Raw genomic sequence first — 18,636 nt, 5'->3', positions numbered from 1 at the left:
GATTCGAAAAATTCAACGAGAATACGGCTCCTTCCTCGTAAATTTATATAAAATAATTCCCCACATTTCTTTTTTCGCGCGCAAATATTTTAATAAATTTATAATATTTTTTTTATTAATTAAATAATAATTTGTATCTGATAAAAGTGTCTAAGATTATATTCTGACATGTCGAAGAAGCGGCGAATTATCCTTCACTTGAATTTTAAATGCTACGACTGAGGAAGTTTGAGCTCCTCCTCTCGAAACACATCTTCGGCGACGGGGAGAAATGCAACTTATTAAATTTGACACTTCAAGAACTCGGAACATTGAAAAGGGGCCGGGGCAATATCAGGCGGAATATATATCCAGCATTACGGAGCCGAAGCAACCGCTCCCGCGGACGCGGGATATTCCACTGCCTCCGGGGACCGGGGATTCGTTAATTTCGCTTCGGACACACGCATACGAGCAACCGCGTGAATGTTCGCGCCGCAGAATCGCCGAGGCGTTGTTAATTCCCGAGAGACTCAATCGACAAATCTCTTCTAATTTCCTCGGAGAACGATACGCGAGTATAATAGTAATCTATACAACATTAGAGATTAGAAATTGTCCAATGAATACTGTCTTCTTAAACTACACAGAAATTAATATTAAAATGCTTTAATAATTTTTTATCTGATCTCGCGAATTTTATATTTTCGAGCGCTTGATATACAATGTATATATATAATTATTCAGAAAGTGTCATTGCATACGGCAGAACCCGAGGAAGAATCTACGGGAAAATAGTCGTAAACGAAGCCACTCGTCTTGTCGGTCAGGGAAATTCAGGCGAATCTAATTCAAGACGTGGTTCCATGATCGTTTAACGGAGGGATATAAGAGGTGTTTCCGGGCCGAAGGCGGAGGCCAGAGCGCTCTCGAAGAAGCGTTCTCGAGATCGGTTAAAATTGGAAAGGTCCTCGCGTGGGTCAATTCATTGTTGAAGAGGCTATTCTTGACGCGAAATTGCCTGAAATTGGTTTACACGCGCACGGGCGGCACGTCAGAAATTGATTCGCCTCTCCCCCTTTTCTCCCGCCCACCCTACGGGATTCCGAATGCGTTTAATTTTTCTTCCCGGCTGCGTTTATTCCCAACGGCCCGGTCATCGACTCGTCCCGTCGTTATCGCGAGAAAAGCGTTCTCTACCTCCGTTTTATTCAGAACTTTTCGAGTTCCAGGCTCTTGTATGTCTCGCATCTCTTTTTAATTCATTTTGTATATGAATAAAAGTATCTTACATTTTTATTATTTCTTTTTTAATTTTGATATAAATTTGAATTAATTAATTAAATACGACGACGTAAAAAAGAGAAGAATAAATATAATCTTCGATAAATAAGAAAACTTACAGAAGCGACAAAAAGTTTTGGGTAATATCTTTAACTTGTCACCGTCTGAAAATGCGTCTTGCCGCTCGCTCCGATCGGATTATCGCGAAGAATAAAAAAATTAATAAAATGAATCAACAACCGGCGCCGTGGGGTGCGCGTCGCGTCGCCGGGCAAAAATTAGCTAAACGAATTTTTGCCCGACGAAGCCGCTCGATTTCTACGGCTCGATTCTGTGCCTCTCGTTCTGATGAATCTAATTTCGTGTTGAGACAACGTTTAAGCCTCCGTAATTCAAGATTTCCATCCCGAAAGCATCCGCGGCAGATTATCAAATTTTTATGCAAATCCATAAAATACATTATTACTCTGTTTATTTATTCCTTCCTATTTTTTATCATAACTTCTCTGTCTACGTAAATATAATTCTCATAAAATCTATTACGTTATATTTCAAAGGCAGGTATCGCGATTGAGGGATGAAAGGCCGAGGGACAGAAAGAGCGAGAGAAACGATAAGTCGGGAAGTCGAGGATCGACTCGCTATACGACGCGTAGTCGCGTTATTAGCCGCGATAATTAACGTCCCACCTCTCGTCCTCTCAGCTTCTCCCCTTCCGCCGCTCTCTCCCTCGTCGCCGGCAATCGTTAGCCTCTAACAACCTGGAATTTCGGTCTCGCCACGTAGATTATAGCGACAATTAGCGCGGGGTACACCGTGACGAGATTTCTGACATATTCTTCCCTCATTCTCCTGGTCGTGCCCTCTCATGTCCGATCGAGGAATACCGGGGTGAAGAAGAAGCGACGAGAGAACCGGATGAATGTAGGGGGACTTGACAGGTCTTCGTATCGAAAACTGGCAGAGTATATAACGAGGAAGCGAGGTGATCCCCGAACGCGCGGCAAAAACGTCGCGAATTGCCGCTTAATTGCTTAATTAGACGTGAGTCTTACGACACAATGTTTTGTGCGAGCGTAATTAATTTGCGGATACTCGCGATTAAATCGCGCCGAGCGGCAGATATTGCATAATTATGGCCTATTGGTTTCGGGACGTTGAAGTTTATACGTTTTGGCGCATACGACGATTTTACGTGACGATTGTTGGGAAACGAATAGACTAGATAGCAGGTACGAAATTGCCCGGTGACGCGAGACAGCTAGGCCGGGCTCGTTTCTTACACGAGGGATTTCTTTTGTTCCAAGCCGAGCGCTAAAGACCGACTCTCGAACCCGTAACACGACGCTCGTTTGTGGTCTCGTTAAGAGAACACCCGGTATATCAAGGGATAACCGTAACCGGTGATGTAATGCAACACCGCGGTCCTCCCGATCCTGATCCTTGAATGAGATAGTATCTCCGTAGTCCTGCACATAATGCACATATGTGTACTGTCCACATACACAAGCCGTGTATTATAGTTAGATGATCGGGCGATCCTGACATTTACTTCTCAGATAATGCGCGGGGAATTATATATTCGATCCCTTTTCTCGCTAAACGATCGTAGCCTACAAGTCTATAAAAGTGGATTATATCTCAGAAAGATCACAGTAAAACAAAAAAAAATAAAAAGGGAAATTTTTGTTATTAACCTTTTTTTCCGTGAAAAATAAAACTTTAATTAAAATTAATTGCACATTTGTTCTGCTTAATGGACAAAAAGAAAACTCGGATATATTCTTTTTTTTCTCTTTCAAATTAAAAAATGTACATATTATTAGTCCCTTGTTTCAGAGTTTTTACGCAACATAGATAATGCCGCAATAAAAATTGATGTAATGAATTTTTAAATTAAACGGATTTCATACAGAGAAACTTTTTGTCGGGCCGGCCATCCGGCAAAAGCGTTCGTTCGCGCAGATAAAATTTGAAAAACGATTTCGCTCGCAGTTCGTCCACGAAATACGCAATGGCGTGTCGTGTTATTGACATTCGCGTTACAATTTTTACATTTGAATTTCGACAATGACGATACCCGCGCCTCGGGCCATGAAAGCGTTACCCCTATCGCGCGCAATGATATCCCCCTAGTCGGTCACTGGTGCATGAAACAGTTAAGCATCGACAATGTAAGCCAATCAAGGGGCGGGTATATAAGGGGTGTATCAGAGAACGGGCCGTGGTAATCACCCAGAATTGCGTTAAATTTAAATTTTTATTCCCGTGGCCCCGGGGCTTGGCATCTTGGTCTTTTGAACCTTGGCGGCTCGCTAAAGAAGATGTATCCAAGAGATGCACAAAGAGATGTCGATGCTCTTAAACACGAATATCGTCAAACACGAGCCTATCTGATAATTAAGAATACATTGCAATATCCTACTGTAATTAAATTATCACTAAATTGTAACATTTATTTGATCCGACCTTCACTCGTCTAGAAAAAAATTTGAGAAAAATTATTTCCTCGATGGTTGGATTAAAAAAAATTCTTTTCGTATACGATTACGCTTCCGGACTGCAAAGAATCGTTTAGCTAAACGAGCAGGGTATACCTAAACTTAAAATATCCCGCGATGTCGCGTATTCAAACTTGGAAGATCCTAGCTTAAGCTACGACAATTCTTCGTTTAGAATTACTTTTACAACGTACCCCAAGGCACGAGCTCCGGTTAGATACCCTTTAGAGTGGCTCGGCAAACCCCACGGGGGTCTCGAGAATATTACGGAGCAACAAAATAATAACGTGTGAGGGAAAGGGGAGGCGAGGGCGGACAACAGAAGGGACGGATGCCGGGCAAAGGAGAAGGGAGGACGGAGTCTAGGGCGCAGCCAGCCAAACACACACGGCGACTAAAAGGCTTACGGGGTAATTTGCGACGGCTTAAGGCCAGGCCAATCTGATCCGTCCTGCGTATACACGTGAAATCTTATACCCCGACCGCGGCGTGTACGATGTTCTTCGTGCCGAAGGAGACAAAAAGGCAGCGGAAGAGATAGACGGTGGAGGGGAAGAAAGGAGGAAGTCACCGATAGAAGGAAGAGAAACGTTGGAAAAAAAATAAAAAAAAATAAAAAAATAAAAAAAACGGAATAGAAATTCTTTGAAAAACGATACACAACCATAACACTCAATAGGGGCCTCCCGCACTTTCCTCTCCCTTCTTTCCCCTCGCGACAATGTTCCCCTCTCCTTCGATTCTGGACCGAAAAGTTGTGGCGAACACGAGCCGCGGGCTTCACGGGCTGTCGCGCAGAATTTGGATGGCAAATTTTTTCTCTGAATATGGTTAATTGAGCGTGCACGGCGCGACGCAAGCGAGAGGTTACCGGAGGTTGCTTCCTCTTTTTGCATCCGCGGATTTTGAAGCAGTCTCTCTATACTCTCCTTTTCTCTCTCTCTCTCTTCCTCTCCGTTCAACGTTATACATTCATGAGAGTTGCAGCGTGCACTTTGTTAACTGGGCCAACAACTTTCAGCCGGGACACGATGGAGGGGCTCTTTTCATCAATCTTTCATATTCGCGTTATTGCCGAGGTGACGAAATGACGAACGGTGACCGATATTCGGGCATTTTTTCTTTCCGACATTATTTCCCGCGAGTTACTTCGTAATTTTTTTCGGATCCAAAAAAATTCACAAAATCGGTGTATTTTCAGAATAAACACGGGAGAGAAAAAGAGCAAAGGAGTCCTGAGATATTTATATACATACGTTTCTACGGTAAACATACTTGACCACAAATGAGAAGGTGCTAGCATATTTCCTCTCTTCATTTTAAATGGCTAATTCTAAAGAAATGCAATCCTAAACCGCCACCTTTGACATATCGCGAGCCGCTTTTTATCCGAGCCCCTGGTCCGCTTTTTATCGCTCTGGAGAACGGGCTATTCATTCGAGCCGTAGAATTTTCGTTCGCGTCTTCGTTCCACCGAACGAAATAAACGTCCCGTGGTAATTCGCAACGCCGCCGTTGAACGAGATCGCTGACGGAGACGAAATGCACGGCGGGCGGCGCAGAAAAGCTGCAGAAAGAAAGAGAAGAGAAAGAGAGGGCATATTTCAGAAGCGAAACTTAATTTGCTCCGAAGTGTGCCACGGGACTCGAATCGATTCAAGGGCCCTCGAACCTCGGAGAGTCTCTAAGCGACGGCGCGTGCCTCAATCGGATGCCATTGAGGTTCCTCTCCTCTCCTCTCGTCATGCGATAATTGAGAGGCATCGATTGTGTGTAGCGGCTCTTTCGATCTCGCCCTGTTTCCCCGAGTTTCGCGAACAGTTAGAATTCGTTCCGCCGACGACCACCTACAAAGTAGCTCCTTCGAGAACCCACCCCGGGGTGTAACCGCTCGGAAACTACTAGACCAACGCGAAATCCCGGGAAACGACCGGATCGAATAACCCGCCGCGTGTCGCGAACGGATATTCCATTTAACAAATTTTAACAGTCGTCGCGCGGTAAATGCTTCTCGGAGTCGAGAGGAGAGGACAAGAGTACCCGGCGAAAAGAATATTTCAGACGGGAAATGTATTCGTCCTCATTGTTTCTCCCGACACTTCTTCAAGAACCTTCCATTTCCGCGTCAATCTGCCGTGAAAAGCAAGTAGATGAGCATCGTGAATTCTTACTTTCTCCACCACCCGCCCTCTCTTTCTCTTTCTGGCTCCATCCACCGCGTCACCTCGCCTGACAAAAAGTACTCTACGCACACGTTTAGGATACGTTAAGAGGCCCTTCACGGTGTTTGCCGGCAAACACCCTTCGTTCTAGCGTTGCCTCGACGTGGCGCCCCTGCTGCCTACCTCATGAGACGAGGAGGCATTCGCGTCCCTACCCGCTCTCGCATACAAACGGAGTCTGATTACATATTAATTATTTACCGAGCGATTTCTGATGTACGTACCGACCTCCGTCTCCGCCGGAACGGGTCATTAAATTAAATGAAACGCCAAATTCCTGCGCGTCGTGTCCCCGAGAATACTCACGCGCGACGCACTCTAATTCGAATGGCAAACTCAGGCGAAATGTAACGTATTGCCCCAACACCGAGAGCGCACAATATCGCTCGTGAAACGTGGACCGTATGTTTTCTCACATATCGTTAAGAGCGTGTTACTTTAAAATGAGAAAGGTCCCTTTAAAGGTCCAACAAAAATTATATTTCGATCATTATTAAGTTCAATGAGCAACGATACATTTTTTGACAGAAACAAGTATCTCGTTTCGTAGAAATCTCTGTCAATGTTCTTTTTCTTTTGCTCCATTAAATGTCTTCGACTACGTTCTCTTTAATCAACTGTGAAATATTTAAGAGAATAATTGCTCGATGCACCGTCGCATTATGTAAGACTCACGGAAGCGAACAAGAACAAGATCTGCAATCGTGTAAAGTCCGCAAAACACCGCCCATTCAGGTTTAACCGCGCTCGAGATAGTCGATCAGATATTTTTCGAGTCATTAACTTGTCAATTTGCGGCCGTTCGGATGCGGCGTTTCGGCGGATGCTCACGTCTCCGAATTTCCCTCTCATTTACCGTCGTCTCGACACGAATATGTATCTCCCATTATGAATTTTTTCCAAAAAAGAACCCGGGACTGGTGTCCCCGTCCGCCGAAAATAGATGCACACGCACCGGGATTTGAGACAAAGGGATTAGTGCGCGGCTCTCGTGGTGAATACCCGGGTAAGAATTTAATTTTCGGAGATTTTTCCCACGAAGAATGGACGGAGAACCGGGTACCTCGTACGAATGCTTTGGCAAACACTCGACATGTCTACGCTTCTGTAGGAAAATGTTTGTCGTCGTCTCTCTAGTCAACGAGCGCGTTCCTCGAGTGAGAAAAAGACGAACGACGTCTATTTCGCTAATGCGACACGGCTACCATCGTGAGACTTCATATAACGACGGACTAAAGTCTCGATACAATTTAAATTTGCATTATGTGGAAAATTCCGAAATAAAACTCGCGAATAAACTTGCGGGTTTTTTATATATTTTTTTTTATTTTTTAATCGAATAATTCTATAGCTTCCTATTTAGCCACGATCAAAATTAAATCTCAAACACTTACGCCGGGACTCCAAAATCGATCAACGCCACTATAAATATATGGATAGTTAATTATTTATAAAACTAATGTGATAAATTATGCTATCATCGCCATTCACGCGCGCACATTTGCGTAAAAGGTACGTAATTGAAAGCTAATTCAATTCAATATACGTGCAAATCGATGACGTAAGTTATAACTGCCAGGAATTACGTTGCGATAATTAATTATACATCAAACCATAGCGTATCGTAAATTATATTGCCTGACTTGTTCTGGATAATTAAGATCGATGTAAGTAAGTCAAGGTAACGTAAATAGCGAGATGTGTAATTTGGAATGCAAATGTGTCACATGGTTAATTAAATACAAGCGATGATCGTAAAAAATAAAAAATAAAAAAATAAAATAAATTAAAGCGGCAAACGACCGAGCAATGTAACAATCTAGCGAGATTGGAATCTTGCGTTTCGAAGAACGAGCATAAACGAAGAAAGCGCGGTTTCCCGTCTCCAAATAAACGGGAAATTCGCCCGACAAGGGAATACAACCGCGGTTGCGGGCCGGGAGAAGACCCGCGGGTATCGGTTTTCGGTCGGTGCATTGCGCACTTAAAAATCTTGACAAATATATACCGTGGCCCCTGTGCCGGGGGCTGGCTACGCGACGGCGGAACAAGTGAGGTCGCCACGTCAGTGGATACTCTTTGTTCGCGGGCAAACATTTGTCCGGTCGCTGAGAGCGCCCGAGAGACACAGGGCGACACAGAAGGGATCCGACCTGTCAACCTGGCTAGAAAATGCAAACCGCATGCACCTCCTCTTCCTCTTCCACGCTCGGCCGCCATGCCGCGGTGAGACCGTCTCCCGATGTTGGCCCGGATAAAAATGTTGCAAATCATGGGCTACCTGTCCGCGGTGCCGCCTCGCTCATCGCGCTGCCACTCGAACGTCTCCGGCGTAATGCGCGAGCAGGCCCTTCCTTTGTCTCGAGTATGTTATCCGCCTAATGTAACCTCCAAGGTGAGAGAGGTCGGGATAAAGTTGCGAACAAACCTGCGGACGCGACCGCTCCGCCTTCCCACCGCCGGCGCACGATAATGACGCTCTTGTTTGCCGCGTAGCATTAAATCCCGCCTGACGATAATTGATTTCTTTTCCCGATCGTGCGATTTGCGAGGGCGCAAAAAAATTAAAATTTTTCCTCTACCTAGCTGTATCCACGCTACGCTGTTCACTCGCTTCGTAATTCTAAATGAAACGCGGCAGAACGCGATCCCGAGACACACAAGCAAGGGGGAAGCGAAACGGGCGAGAGCGAGAAAAGAATTGAGCATCGGGTTCCGAGTCGAGCAAGAGGGCCCGTATCGTTTTAACGTCTCTATTAGCGGCTATTAAAAATGAGCTAGCGTTGAAAAAAAGAAGTTGAGAAACGAGGGTGAAACGGCGACGCGGGGTACAACGAAGAAGAGAGAGAGAAAGAGCAACAACGGGGAGGTATGCAGCAACTTCCCTTAAAATCGCGGGGCCTCTGTTCACATGCCGTCTCTTCCTCTTACCGGTATCCAGTTACCTTTTGTGGAGGACTTCGCATGGCTCAGATTCTCGAACGATATGTACCCTATTGTACGCACCGGGTATTTAGCATCGGCACGGGGTTGGTCCGAACAAGGGGTCCGAACGGGCGGAGAAAGAAGAGAAGGGGGAGGGAAGTGGTCTCGTACCACGCATCAAAATCCACGGTGTCCCCTGACATCGGGGTAGATTTTGTTAAAATGATATCCCTCGTCAAACTCGCGTAACTCTCAAGGTAGAACCGCTCGCGATATCGGACTTGAAATCGATCGCTTTTTTTTACGCCGTATAAAAAAAAATGGAAAGAGAAATAAAATTACACAAAGTCGTTCGTTCGCGGAGAATTCAGCTGATTAGTTTTTTTTTTTTTTTCTTTTTTAATGTCTAGTCGGAATAAAATCTCTAAAAATGTTAGTGTTTTTTTATGGTAGTTCTCAATTCATCTAAAAATAATTCAAACAATGCCAGGGTTAAATTTGCATTATACGCGATTTCTCAGCGTAATTTCGAATAATTCGAACCAAGTCGGTCGCTTGTCTCCCCGAGGCGCGGAACAAAAACCACGTACCTTTCACCGCGTGGTCCCCGATTGGAGATCAATGGATACTACCAACACCGGCTACGCGCGACCATCTTGCGCGTAATTACAGTAGCTTCCGTCACGGTTTGAGCCCTGGTCATCGTCCCCGTGCATAATACTTTATAATATACGGCGGGATTCGAAAAGTGACTCGTCATGCGGCATAAATACTTTAACGGCGGCGGTGCATCGTCCCCCCTTTCGTCGCTGCACCTGATACTTTCCCCCGGCGCGCTGATGAATTTCTTTTTTAATCACCGCTGCGTCTCGCGCCGAAAGTACAACGTCACCTGTTGGCCTTTGCCCAGCGCGCGGCTCTTTCGGCGCTGCGATTCGCCACGCGAATTCGCGCTCTGCTCGTTGCACGCGTGCAACGCGCGAACGCATAACGAAGCGCATACGAAATCGTTTTTAGTGCGTACGCGGAAGAACCGAGAAGCGAATTGAGTTCGCGCTTTATTTCGACAAGTGTATAAGCGAAAATTTGCCTGCGAGTTTAACCGTTATGAGGATCCTTTCTTTTGAGAAGTTAAAAAAAAAAAAGTGCATGAGAAAAACGCATGAAACATTTATCTTTAGCTCCAAGTCTGCGGATATAAATAAGCATTTCCGTTATTCTCGTTAGACTTGTCTTAGGTCTCATATGATTTCGTTAAACGAGATTATCGACGGTAAGACGGGACACAAAAAGTCTGTTTGCCAGTAGAGATGGTAATTATAACGACGCTTCATTAATCTTTTTCCGGGCATTGATGGGTGGAAAATTTAATGTTGGTCACCGCGAAGAGAGGAGACTGGCATAATTCGATCGTAAATTATTCTACAACTGGCTCCCCGATGGATCCGCGCTTAATCCCTTATTAGCGTCGATAGAAATATTTAAAAGATATTACGAAGACGTGTAAATTCATAAATAATACCTTCGTGGAACAAAAATTACGGGCATGCTGATTTAATGGATTGAAGGCGCACGGGTGATCGGATTAAGCGACGATTGAATAAAATATTTAATCGCTTCGGCTATTATAATTAAAGAGCGGGATTCAAATACCAGCTAAATGTCAAGAATGGTATTTCGTGTTATAACGGAAAAATATCTCCGAGCTGTAACGGAAATTTATCGTTCGCGGGAGTATCGTGCTTCATTTGGAGTATCAAATTATTTGAAGCTCAGTAATTTAATTTACATAGTTTTTTCCTATCAAAATATATGGATTAGTTGTCTGAAAAATGTATTAATTTTACGATAATTATTCCAACGTGATGTAAGAGAAGACTGAAGTAAAGAACTCGTTAAATTTCTATCGAAACGCAATTAATACAGCGTAGCTCCCGCGGCGGTGCACGAAATTTAAACCGCAGAGCTTTAATGCCTCTTTTATGCGCGCCGAAAAATTGACATCCGAGTCCTCGCGTTTTAATGCTACGACATTAAGATGATCTCAATGGGGACGATCACCGGAGAATGCCGTGTGGGACGTGACGGAACGGAAGGCCCCGGCGCATAATAAGTTGCGCCGCCTCGTACGGGTATCTCGTGAAAGGGCGAAGATAAAGGCCAGCGGTCCAGAGGCATAATTAAAATGCGTCGGATGTCTCGCGTATGAGGGCGAAGAGAGCGGCGAACGACGTGGGTGAAAGAATGGAAGACGGGGAAAAAAGAGGGAAACTTGCAAAAGTGTGGAAATTGCACTCGCGCTGATACGCGCAGACGAGGCGGCCAGCGAACAAATAATCTCAAGCGTTTGGGAAATAAAAAAAATTAATACTAATGAAAATTATAAACTGACGGACATTCGAGGAAACTCGTTGAATATATGAGCGGAATAGATATATCGGATAACAAACGGGAGATAAGTGAGCAGAGAATTGAGAGCACAAGTAATAAAACGGAACTCGATTCCCGCTTGCGATAGCGGATCTTGAATCACGTGTTAATAGCCGCTCTTGTCTTTTGTACCATGACCGTGCTCTCGTGCAAAATCAAAATCGAACGGCGCGTGTATTCACGGTCGGTTATTTCATTATTCACGAGTATAATTCAACCACGATCGAGTCCCGATTGCGCTGGCAAGAACATGACGCTATTTCATCTGATTAACACATCGCGTACTTTTTAGCTCTCCAGCCGCGGTACCCGCTACGTATGATCGGAGATTATTTCAACACCATCGTCGGAAGGATTCGCCTCTGCGTCGACGTGTCACATTAATCTATCCGAGTACACCATTAGGCACAATGAAAAAGGAGCGTTGCATGAATATTCACGTGAAATGCAAGACGTATTTTCGTGGCATTAATTAAATAACCGCGGGCAAAAGCGTACTTAAAGTGTGATAAGTCTCATAAAAAATAGATTAATTAATTTCTTTTTTTTTTTATTACTGCTTCTTCTATGCCAAATGGTAGTAATTGTGGAATTTATTTTAAAAGACACACAAGCAGCGGTTTTAATCAAATATTTTACTAAAACACTTGGCTTCGTGAAATAACAGGAATAGCGCCGATAACCTTATTATCTTTCGCGGTGGAATTAAAAATTGCAGATATTGCGAGTAAGATCGATCTGCATCTCGGGGACAAGTGATTCGTCTCGAGGTTACTGTTCTTTGCAATCGAGTTTTTTCTCGGATCGCGAGCGACAGAGAGACAGGGAAAGAAAGAGAGAAAGAGACGAACAATCCGACGTTTCCGCCTCTCGAGGAGGCGTTACCGTGGTAACAGTACGGGTCCGACTCGAGACTCGATTAGCAAAGAAAATACGAGAGGATCTCGGCAGCCCTGCTACAGGATCGATCTGCGGCCGAGAGGCTTTTAAGACGACCGCGACGCCTCATTGTCTTTAGCAGAATGGCGAACGATTCTCGCGCACGCTCTTCATCTTTGTATTTCCAAGCGGAGGTGGTTTTCCACCCTCTCCGCCTCCACCTTTTCCTCTCCCCCAGCTTACAATCGCGAGTCAATAGGCGATAAACACGATCGCTCGTTTCCGAAATAACGGGCTCTCTCGGTGACATTTATCGAGCCGATCTCCGTTTTCCGCCACTTCCGGCGCGACCTCGGCGTTCCCGCGATCGAACCAACGATCAGCAATTTGACAAAAGCGGATTCCCAAGATTATGATCGCGCTTGATCTCGCTACGATATTTAATTGCCACTCGGAAAACACGTCGCCCGGATTTTTTAGGTGTAAGATCGGATAATACCTTTCCCGACGGTGCAGCGAATACCTAGACTACCCCGACGCGCACGATCATTCGTCATTTCGCGCGCGTGTGAAGTTCACCGTATTTTCCCGTATCTATACGTGATCTGCCGAGTAATGAGGTGGATCCCCTTTATGCCGAGAGCCCGTCGTCGAGAGATCGTCGTTACTCTCCCGTGAATCCTCGACCGCCTTCACCTGGGAAGGATGAGCGCGCTCATTAATTACAACCGCGCTCTCCGCGCGGCGATGACTGGAAACAAAGTGTTTTCAGTGCCGCATATGTGCATCGCGTCCGCAACCTATGCCACCTAAAGCAGGAACGAATTAAAATTCCCATCGCGACCACACGCGCCTTTTTTCCCGCCGGAAAGTTAACCGACCTAGACTTCTCGCGTTTAATGATTACTTCCGTTCGTAATTCGTAATTTTTATTTAAACTAGAACTAAAAAACGCTACGCGCGCGCTATTTTTCGAAAGATTGGGCGCGTCATTACAATTGGGGCCATTAATTAAATATAATCATTTTTATATAATGATTACAATTAAGTAATCAATGATCGACGATGTATTGCCGGTTCAAGAAACCTAAGAAAACTACGAATAAAAAGTCATGCGACTTACCCAATCTGCATGATTCAGCGGAGTTGACGAATTCTGCCGGTGACTGTAACAGAAAATAAAATACATTAATGACATGTTAATATTTAACTTAATTTAAATTAAGTATTTAAATTAATGTAAAGATAGGGCTTTATTTTTTATTAAAATTTTCTAAAAAGAATAAATTTATATTTACCTATAAGTTGCTCCGCCGATGCAGGATGCCCGTCCCGGGCCTGCTCCTCCTCTCAGTTTGTGTGTCGAGTCATCCTTCCGCGCACAAGTAACTCGCGAACACCCCGACCGTGATTTTACTCGCGAAAATTACTTATCACTTTCGCGCGTTTCTGTTCGGCACTCGCGTATGGAATAAAACCGTGTCAAAAAATTACGACCGAATACTGAACGAACTCCCGGCACGACCGACGAACCGGCTACGGTTCGTATAATATAATATCGGCGGTGACGACTATTTTTTTGACGACGGTGGATGCAGCTGCGACGATCTGTAACAAGAAAAAAACATGTATAATTTAATTGCAGACATGCTACAAATATTTAGTCGGCAGGCTATTAGTTCTGTGTTCCAAAAAAGTAATTCTTACCTCTGAGGCTGCTCCGTTGTTACACGATGCCTTTCCGAGGCCTCCTCCTCCTCTCAGATTATTAGACCTCCCGTCAGAGTTAACCAGCTTCCTCTCAGATCGTTTGAACCTCGTCCTCGCACTGCTTACCTGCAAACAAAAAACCCGAATAATTAATAAAAATTACACGAGTACGTACAATAGAAAGATCATCTCAGAGAGTTGAGTATAAGTAAGGTAGCTTACTTTAAGGAAAGAAAACGTAGTCACAAGTGTTCTCCTCACACAGAGAATGGGGAGGAGAATATAGTTCTCGTTAAACGGAAGTGCGAATCTCTTTCGGTACGGAGACATGTGCTTGCTGTGCCGTGCGTAATACGTGTGTGCTCGCGCGACCGCTGGAGAAGGACAAAGCGAGAGTGGGAGTAGTGGGGGAATATACCTAGCGCGCGGCACGTAGGCTCGCGCTCGCTCCACCCCCCATCTCCCCGCGCCCCGGCTACCTACCTATTATTCTCGTACGATTTAATTTTAATATTTTGAACTGACCAAAGAATTAAAAGAACCTCGCTTTACATTATGGCCAGTTTCTTAAATAAACGGCTATAATAAAATTGATGAACAGTTAATTCAGGCGTCACCCCGATTTTTTTATTTAATATAAAGAAGAAGATTCTGACATGTGAAATTCGGACAACTGTTTTTCGATCTTCGATTTTGTTTTTAATGCGTCGACAAATATCGTTTGGTAACCGCGAATTATGCGTTATTTGCAGCAGAATGCAGCAACAGTCAGGCCAAGGAAACGGAAACGCTCGGCGTACTTTGAGCCCAGGGCCCGGCGGCAGCAGCAGCGAGGAATCAGATATTTCCCTCGGAGGGACATCACCACCATCGCCAAGTTCCTCGCCGCCGCCGAACCACCAGCCGTCCCCGGTGCCCCTTGGATCTCTCGGACCTTTACCGCCGCCCTCTTTGAATTTCCGCTTCGATCCTACGCAGCCACACTTTCGATTCGGCCACACGACGGCTTTCAAATTTCCACCGACGAGCTTCCGATTCGGACCGCACAGTCCACAACCTAACCATCCGAATATGCCGGGTGGAGGGATTTTCAGGTTCGCGGAATCGAGCCCTTTCCAAGCTGTAGGGCCAAGGGGCGACCCAGCGACGAGGTAAGTTTCAACAGTTAACTTTGTCTTTCCTTAAATTTCTCTTGAAAAATTTCTCACCTTGCTCTTTCTTCGATTTTTAATAATTTAGCCCGAGAATTTATAAATTACATGCAAATTGATATTTTATTATAAATCATTATAAGATGTCGCATAATAGATCGCGGTTCCGCTAAACTGTATTTTCTCCAGAGAAAATGCAGTTCTCTCTTTACTCTATTACAGACTGCCGGACTCGCTGGGCTTACCAGCACCGAGACTACATCCGCACGACGGCCTGCTACATCACCCGCATCCCCAGCATCAGCTATCCGAAGGAATATCTAGGATATCTGAAACGTCGCGATTATCCGACGGTGGGCTATCTCGCCTTTCGGACAGTTTATCGGAGGCTCACAGTCCGCCGTTGATGGCGGCCAACCTATCGGTCACCGGTCCGCTAAGGGTCGCTGTGCCTAGCCCGCACACCCCTTCATCCCGAGGCAGTCCGCCCCCTCGGCCACCGACACCTCAGAGTCAGTCCCAAGGTCAAGGGCTGATAAGGGTCGCGACTCCACCGCCAGCGAATCCAAGACCGCAAATTCACAGGCCCTTCTCGCCCGCGTGATACGACAAGGACGACGTGCTAGAAGAAACTGTCGGCGCAGAGGACCGTCTAAAAAAGGGCTGCAGATACGATGGCATCGCGAACGAACGCTTCGAGGTGTTGTGAAAGACGGAGGATTTTGATGGAGTGAACCGGAATTTGATTCTCACGGATCGGCAAGTCCGACGAGGGAAAAATCAGTTGTGTCTAAAAGATTACAAATGTGCGCGGTATCGCAGATCTGATTCCGAGTGAATTTTATTAAATCGACTATAAAATATATTAAGATTGACGAAGATTATTCACAGATGCAAGACAGCTTATTTTCACGGCAGTAACATCACCATCGAACAGATTTGAAAAACTTAGAAACAATATGTGAAGATGAATTAACAATATCGGTATATAAATGCATTATTGAAAATTCGATTTGGAGACACGAGAAGTCACTACACTGAATCATCTTGGAAAGAATTTATTTAGTGATGTGTGATAAGACGCTCTTATAAAACGCGGGAATAAACGCTTAAAAAGTGAGTGCAAATCCGCTAAATAAGTGCAATCTCGAATTAAAAAATATTAAATATTAAATATAAAAAAAAAGCGAACGGTCAGGACATGTATATAACTTTCGTTGGACGTTCCCGACTCGTCCGTTCATCAAAATTCAAGAACCAGATGCAGTGAGTCCTATAGTTTGTAAATAGCGTCGCTTTCTAGTTGATACTCTCTATCATGAATAGTCTCTGAGATTGATTAATCATGCAGCGAATTATACAGAATTTTCATAAAAGTAACTATTTTTAATTACATTTAATTTTCAGCTACTTTTAAATGCAAAAATTAATTTAATCAATTATTTGAAAAAGTAATTGTATGCTTAAAAGCTCGATAACAAAAATATAAATTTTTTTATAATTATAAAAGAACTTAAAAAAAAAAAAGATTCTTTATTCTCTCTGTGTTTCTCTTTTAAATATTTATCTGAAAATCCTGTATTTTATCGTATCGAAATAGAAACCAGCTTACGACCCGACAAAATAAGAATGCGAGAGAACTCGACGTTGGACTCGCTACAACAGTTGTTTTATTGTGAGACTCGATAATCGATGCGCAAGAGAAAAAAAAAAGAAAAAAAAAAGAAAAAAAACACAAATTTTCAATACTTAGCCACAGATGAAGATCATTGCGTTAAGATATCAGCTTTTGAGAAATCGGAAAATGTAGTTGCAACAAAATATTCTCTAGCACCCAAGAGCAATTCTACTTCGTTTTGTATCTCTCTTTTACTATTTAAATCAAACGCACAATCACGTTAAATCGTACTCCTGAGGTCACCAAAGCGAAGTCTATTTCCATAGCATTTTATTTTCAAATTATTTTAACCAAATCACGATTTTTATTTCATTCATTTTTTCTTTAATTATTTGATATAAAAAAAAAAGAAAAAAAAAAACTAAAATATTTCTTAGTCTTTTTTTTAAATCTTTTCTTATTTTCTGAATTTGTAATATTATTTTGCGACCACGGTTACATTCAGTTACAGTTAGCATAATTGCTTATACGTCCGATTATTCATGTTATTAGTATGACTGTACACGTGTTTAATTGTACTGTACCAGTGTAGTCTTTCGTACGTGAAGAGCAAGGGAGCTTCATACTCGCTGAAAGATGGAACTTGGAACACCGCTCGGGTCTGAACGTAAGAGAAACGCGACTTATTTCACGGGGAAGAAAGAGTGCGATAACCGTACGAGCCAATTACATCTCCCACGCCAATTTCCTCCCAATTAGGTTAAGTAGAAACTAGCGACATTGTATATTTCATTAATCGCCTGGCTCTTCGGGAAAGCCCCGCGTCACTCCTGAGAATGAAAAGCGTGTAGGAGAGAATTTCGTGGCCGGGTATGGCCAATCGATCCTATTAAGCGCGAGACGATAGGAACCTCACGCTTTTGCCCTCCTCTTTGTAGATAGACTCGATTAGCGAAATTCTTGTATAATCCGTCTTATAAATATGAACATATTACAGTACGTACGCTATACATACAGTATACATATAAATATATACATATATTATAGATAAAGACTTACGTAAAGACTATCGATGCGAAATTATACATATATAAATATATGAAGAAGAAATGAAGCATTATTATTAATATTATTATGATTATTATTATTATTTGCGCCTGTACATACGTTCGCGCGAAAATATATTAACAGATTATTATGACATTACAACGGACCATCATGAGTATTTTGTTCGCATCCTCGCATCCATTATACATCCTATCCGGTCCTGACTGTTAAACGGAGTGGCAAATTTCGCACGTAATCCAGGGAACGTGTTAAACGCATCGGCGCATTAAAATGGCTTAACATTTATGCCGCGCGATTCGACAATGTCGGACACACGATTCTATGATAACGAAGCCGCTATCGCAAGCGGCATCCACTCTCTCGCGCCGTTACGCGACGCTGAAGAAAAAAAAAAAAAAAAAACCGCGCGTTGCCCGAAGTGGTAATTATTATTTTATTTATAAAACCTCTCATTAGCAATTTCTCATTACGTTCGCGTGTCGCTTCGCGATTAAAACGATGCCGCGCGCGAAGGAACGCGCTGTTGAAATCGCTCCGTCCTTCCCACAGGTTCGCACGTCGCACGGCTTCCACGCCAGATCGTCGAAAAGTTGCGGAGTCATTGGCCGTTAACAATCTTAGAATCGTGTCCAGACGAGCTTTTATTTTATTTTATTTTATTTTTTTTATTTTTCTTTTTTCTATTCGTCGAAGGTCAAAAGCGAGCCGGTAGGCTCGAACCGGGCACGAAACGCGTGTTAGAACGCGACGGGGAAAGAACGGATTATCGATGGTGAAAGACAGAAAGACGGAATGGGCAGATAAAAGCGACGGCACAGGTAGATGAGGAGACGCGGGCGAGAGAAGCGTGGACCGAACGGGATGCGAGC

General features: G+C 43.9%; 1 protein-coding gene across 2 annotated transcripts in view; it reads left to right on the top strand.

Annotated features, from left to right (window-relative positions):
• Optix (optix) overlaps positions 1 to 17,908 on the top strand; it is a 48,160-nt gene extending 30,252 nt beyond the window's left edge. The window contains exons 2-3 of one of the 2 annotated variants that reach the window (XM_070669287.1): positions 14,683 to 15,081; positions 15,271 to 17,908. In XM_070669287.1, coding sequence (XP_070525388.1) covers positions 14,683 to 15,081; positions 15,271 to 15,685 — 814 coding nt within the window. In that variant the 3' untranslated portion in view covers positions 15,686 to 17,908. The remainder of the gene's footprint in view (positions 1 to 14,682; positions 15,082 to 15,270) is intronic. The other variant, XM_070669286.1, reaches the window with a different exon arrangement.
• Positions 17,909 to 18,636: the final 728 nt, after the last annotated feature.

This window comes from Cardiocondyla obscurior, linkage group LG19 (genome assembly GCF_019399895.1).
Source record: "Cardiocondyla obscurior isolate alpha-2009 linkage group LG19, Cobs3.1, whole genome shotgun sequence".
Taxonomy (NCBI): domain Eukaryota; kingdom Metazoa; phylum Arthropoda; class Insecta; order Hymenoptera; family Formicidae; genus Cardiocondyla; species Cardiocondyla obscurior.
Note: the sequence above shows the minus strand (reverse complement) of the source record. Positions and strands in the feature narration are given on the sequence as shown.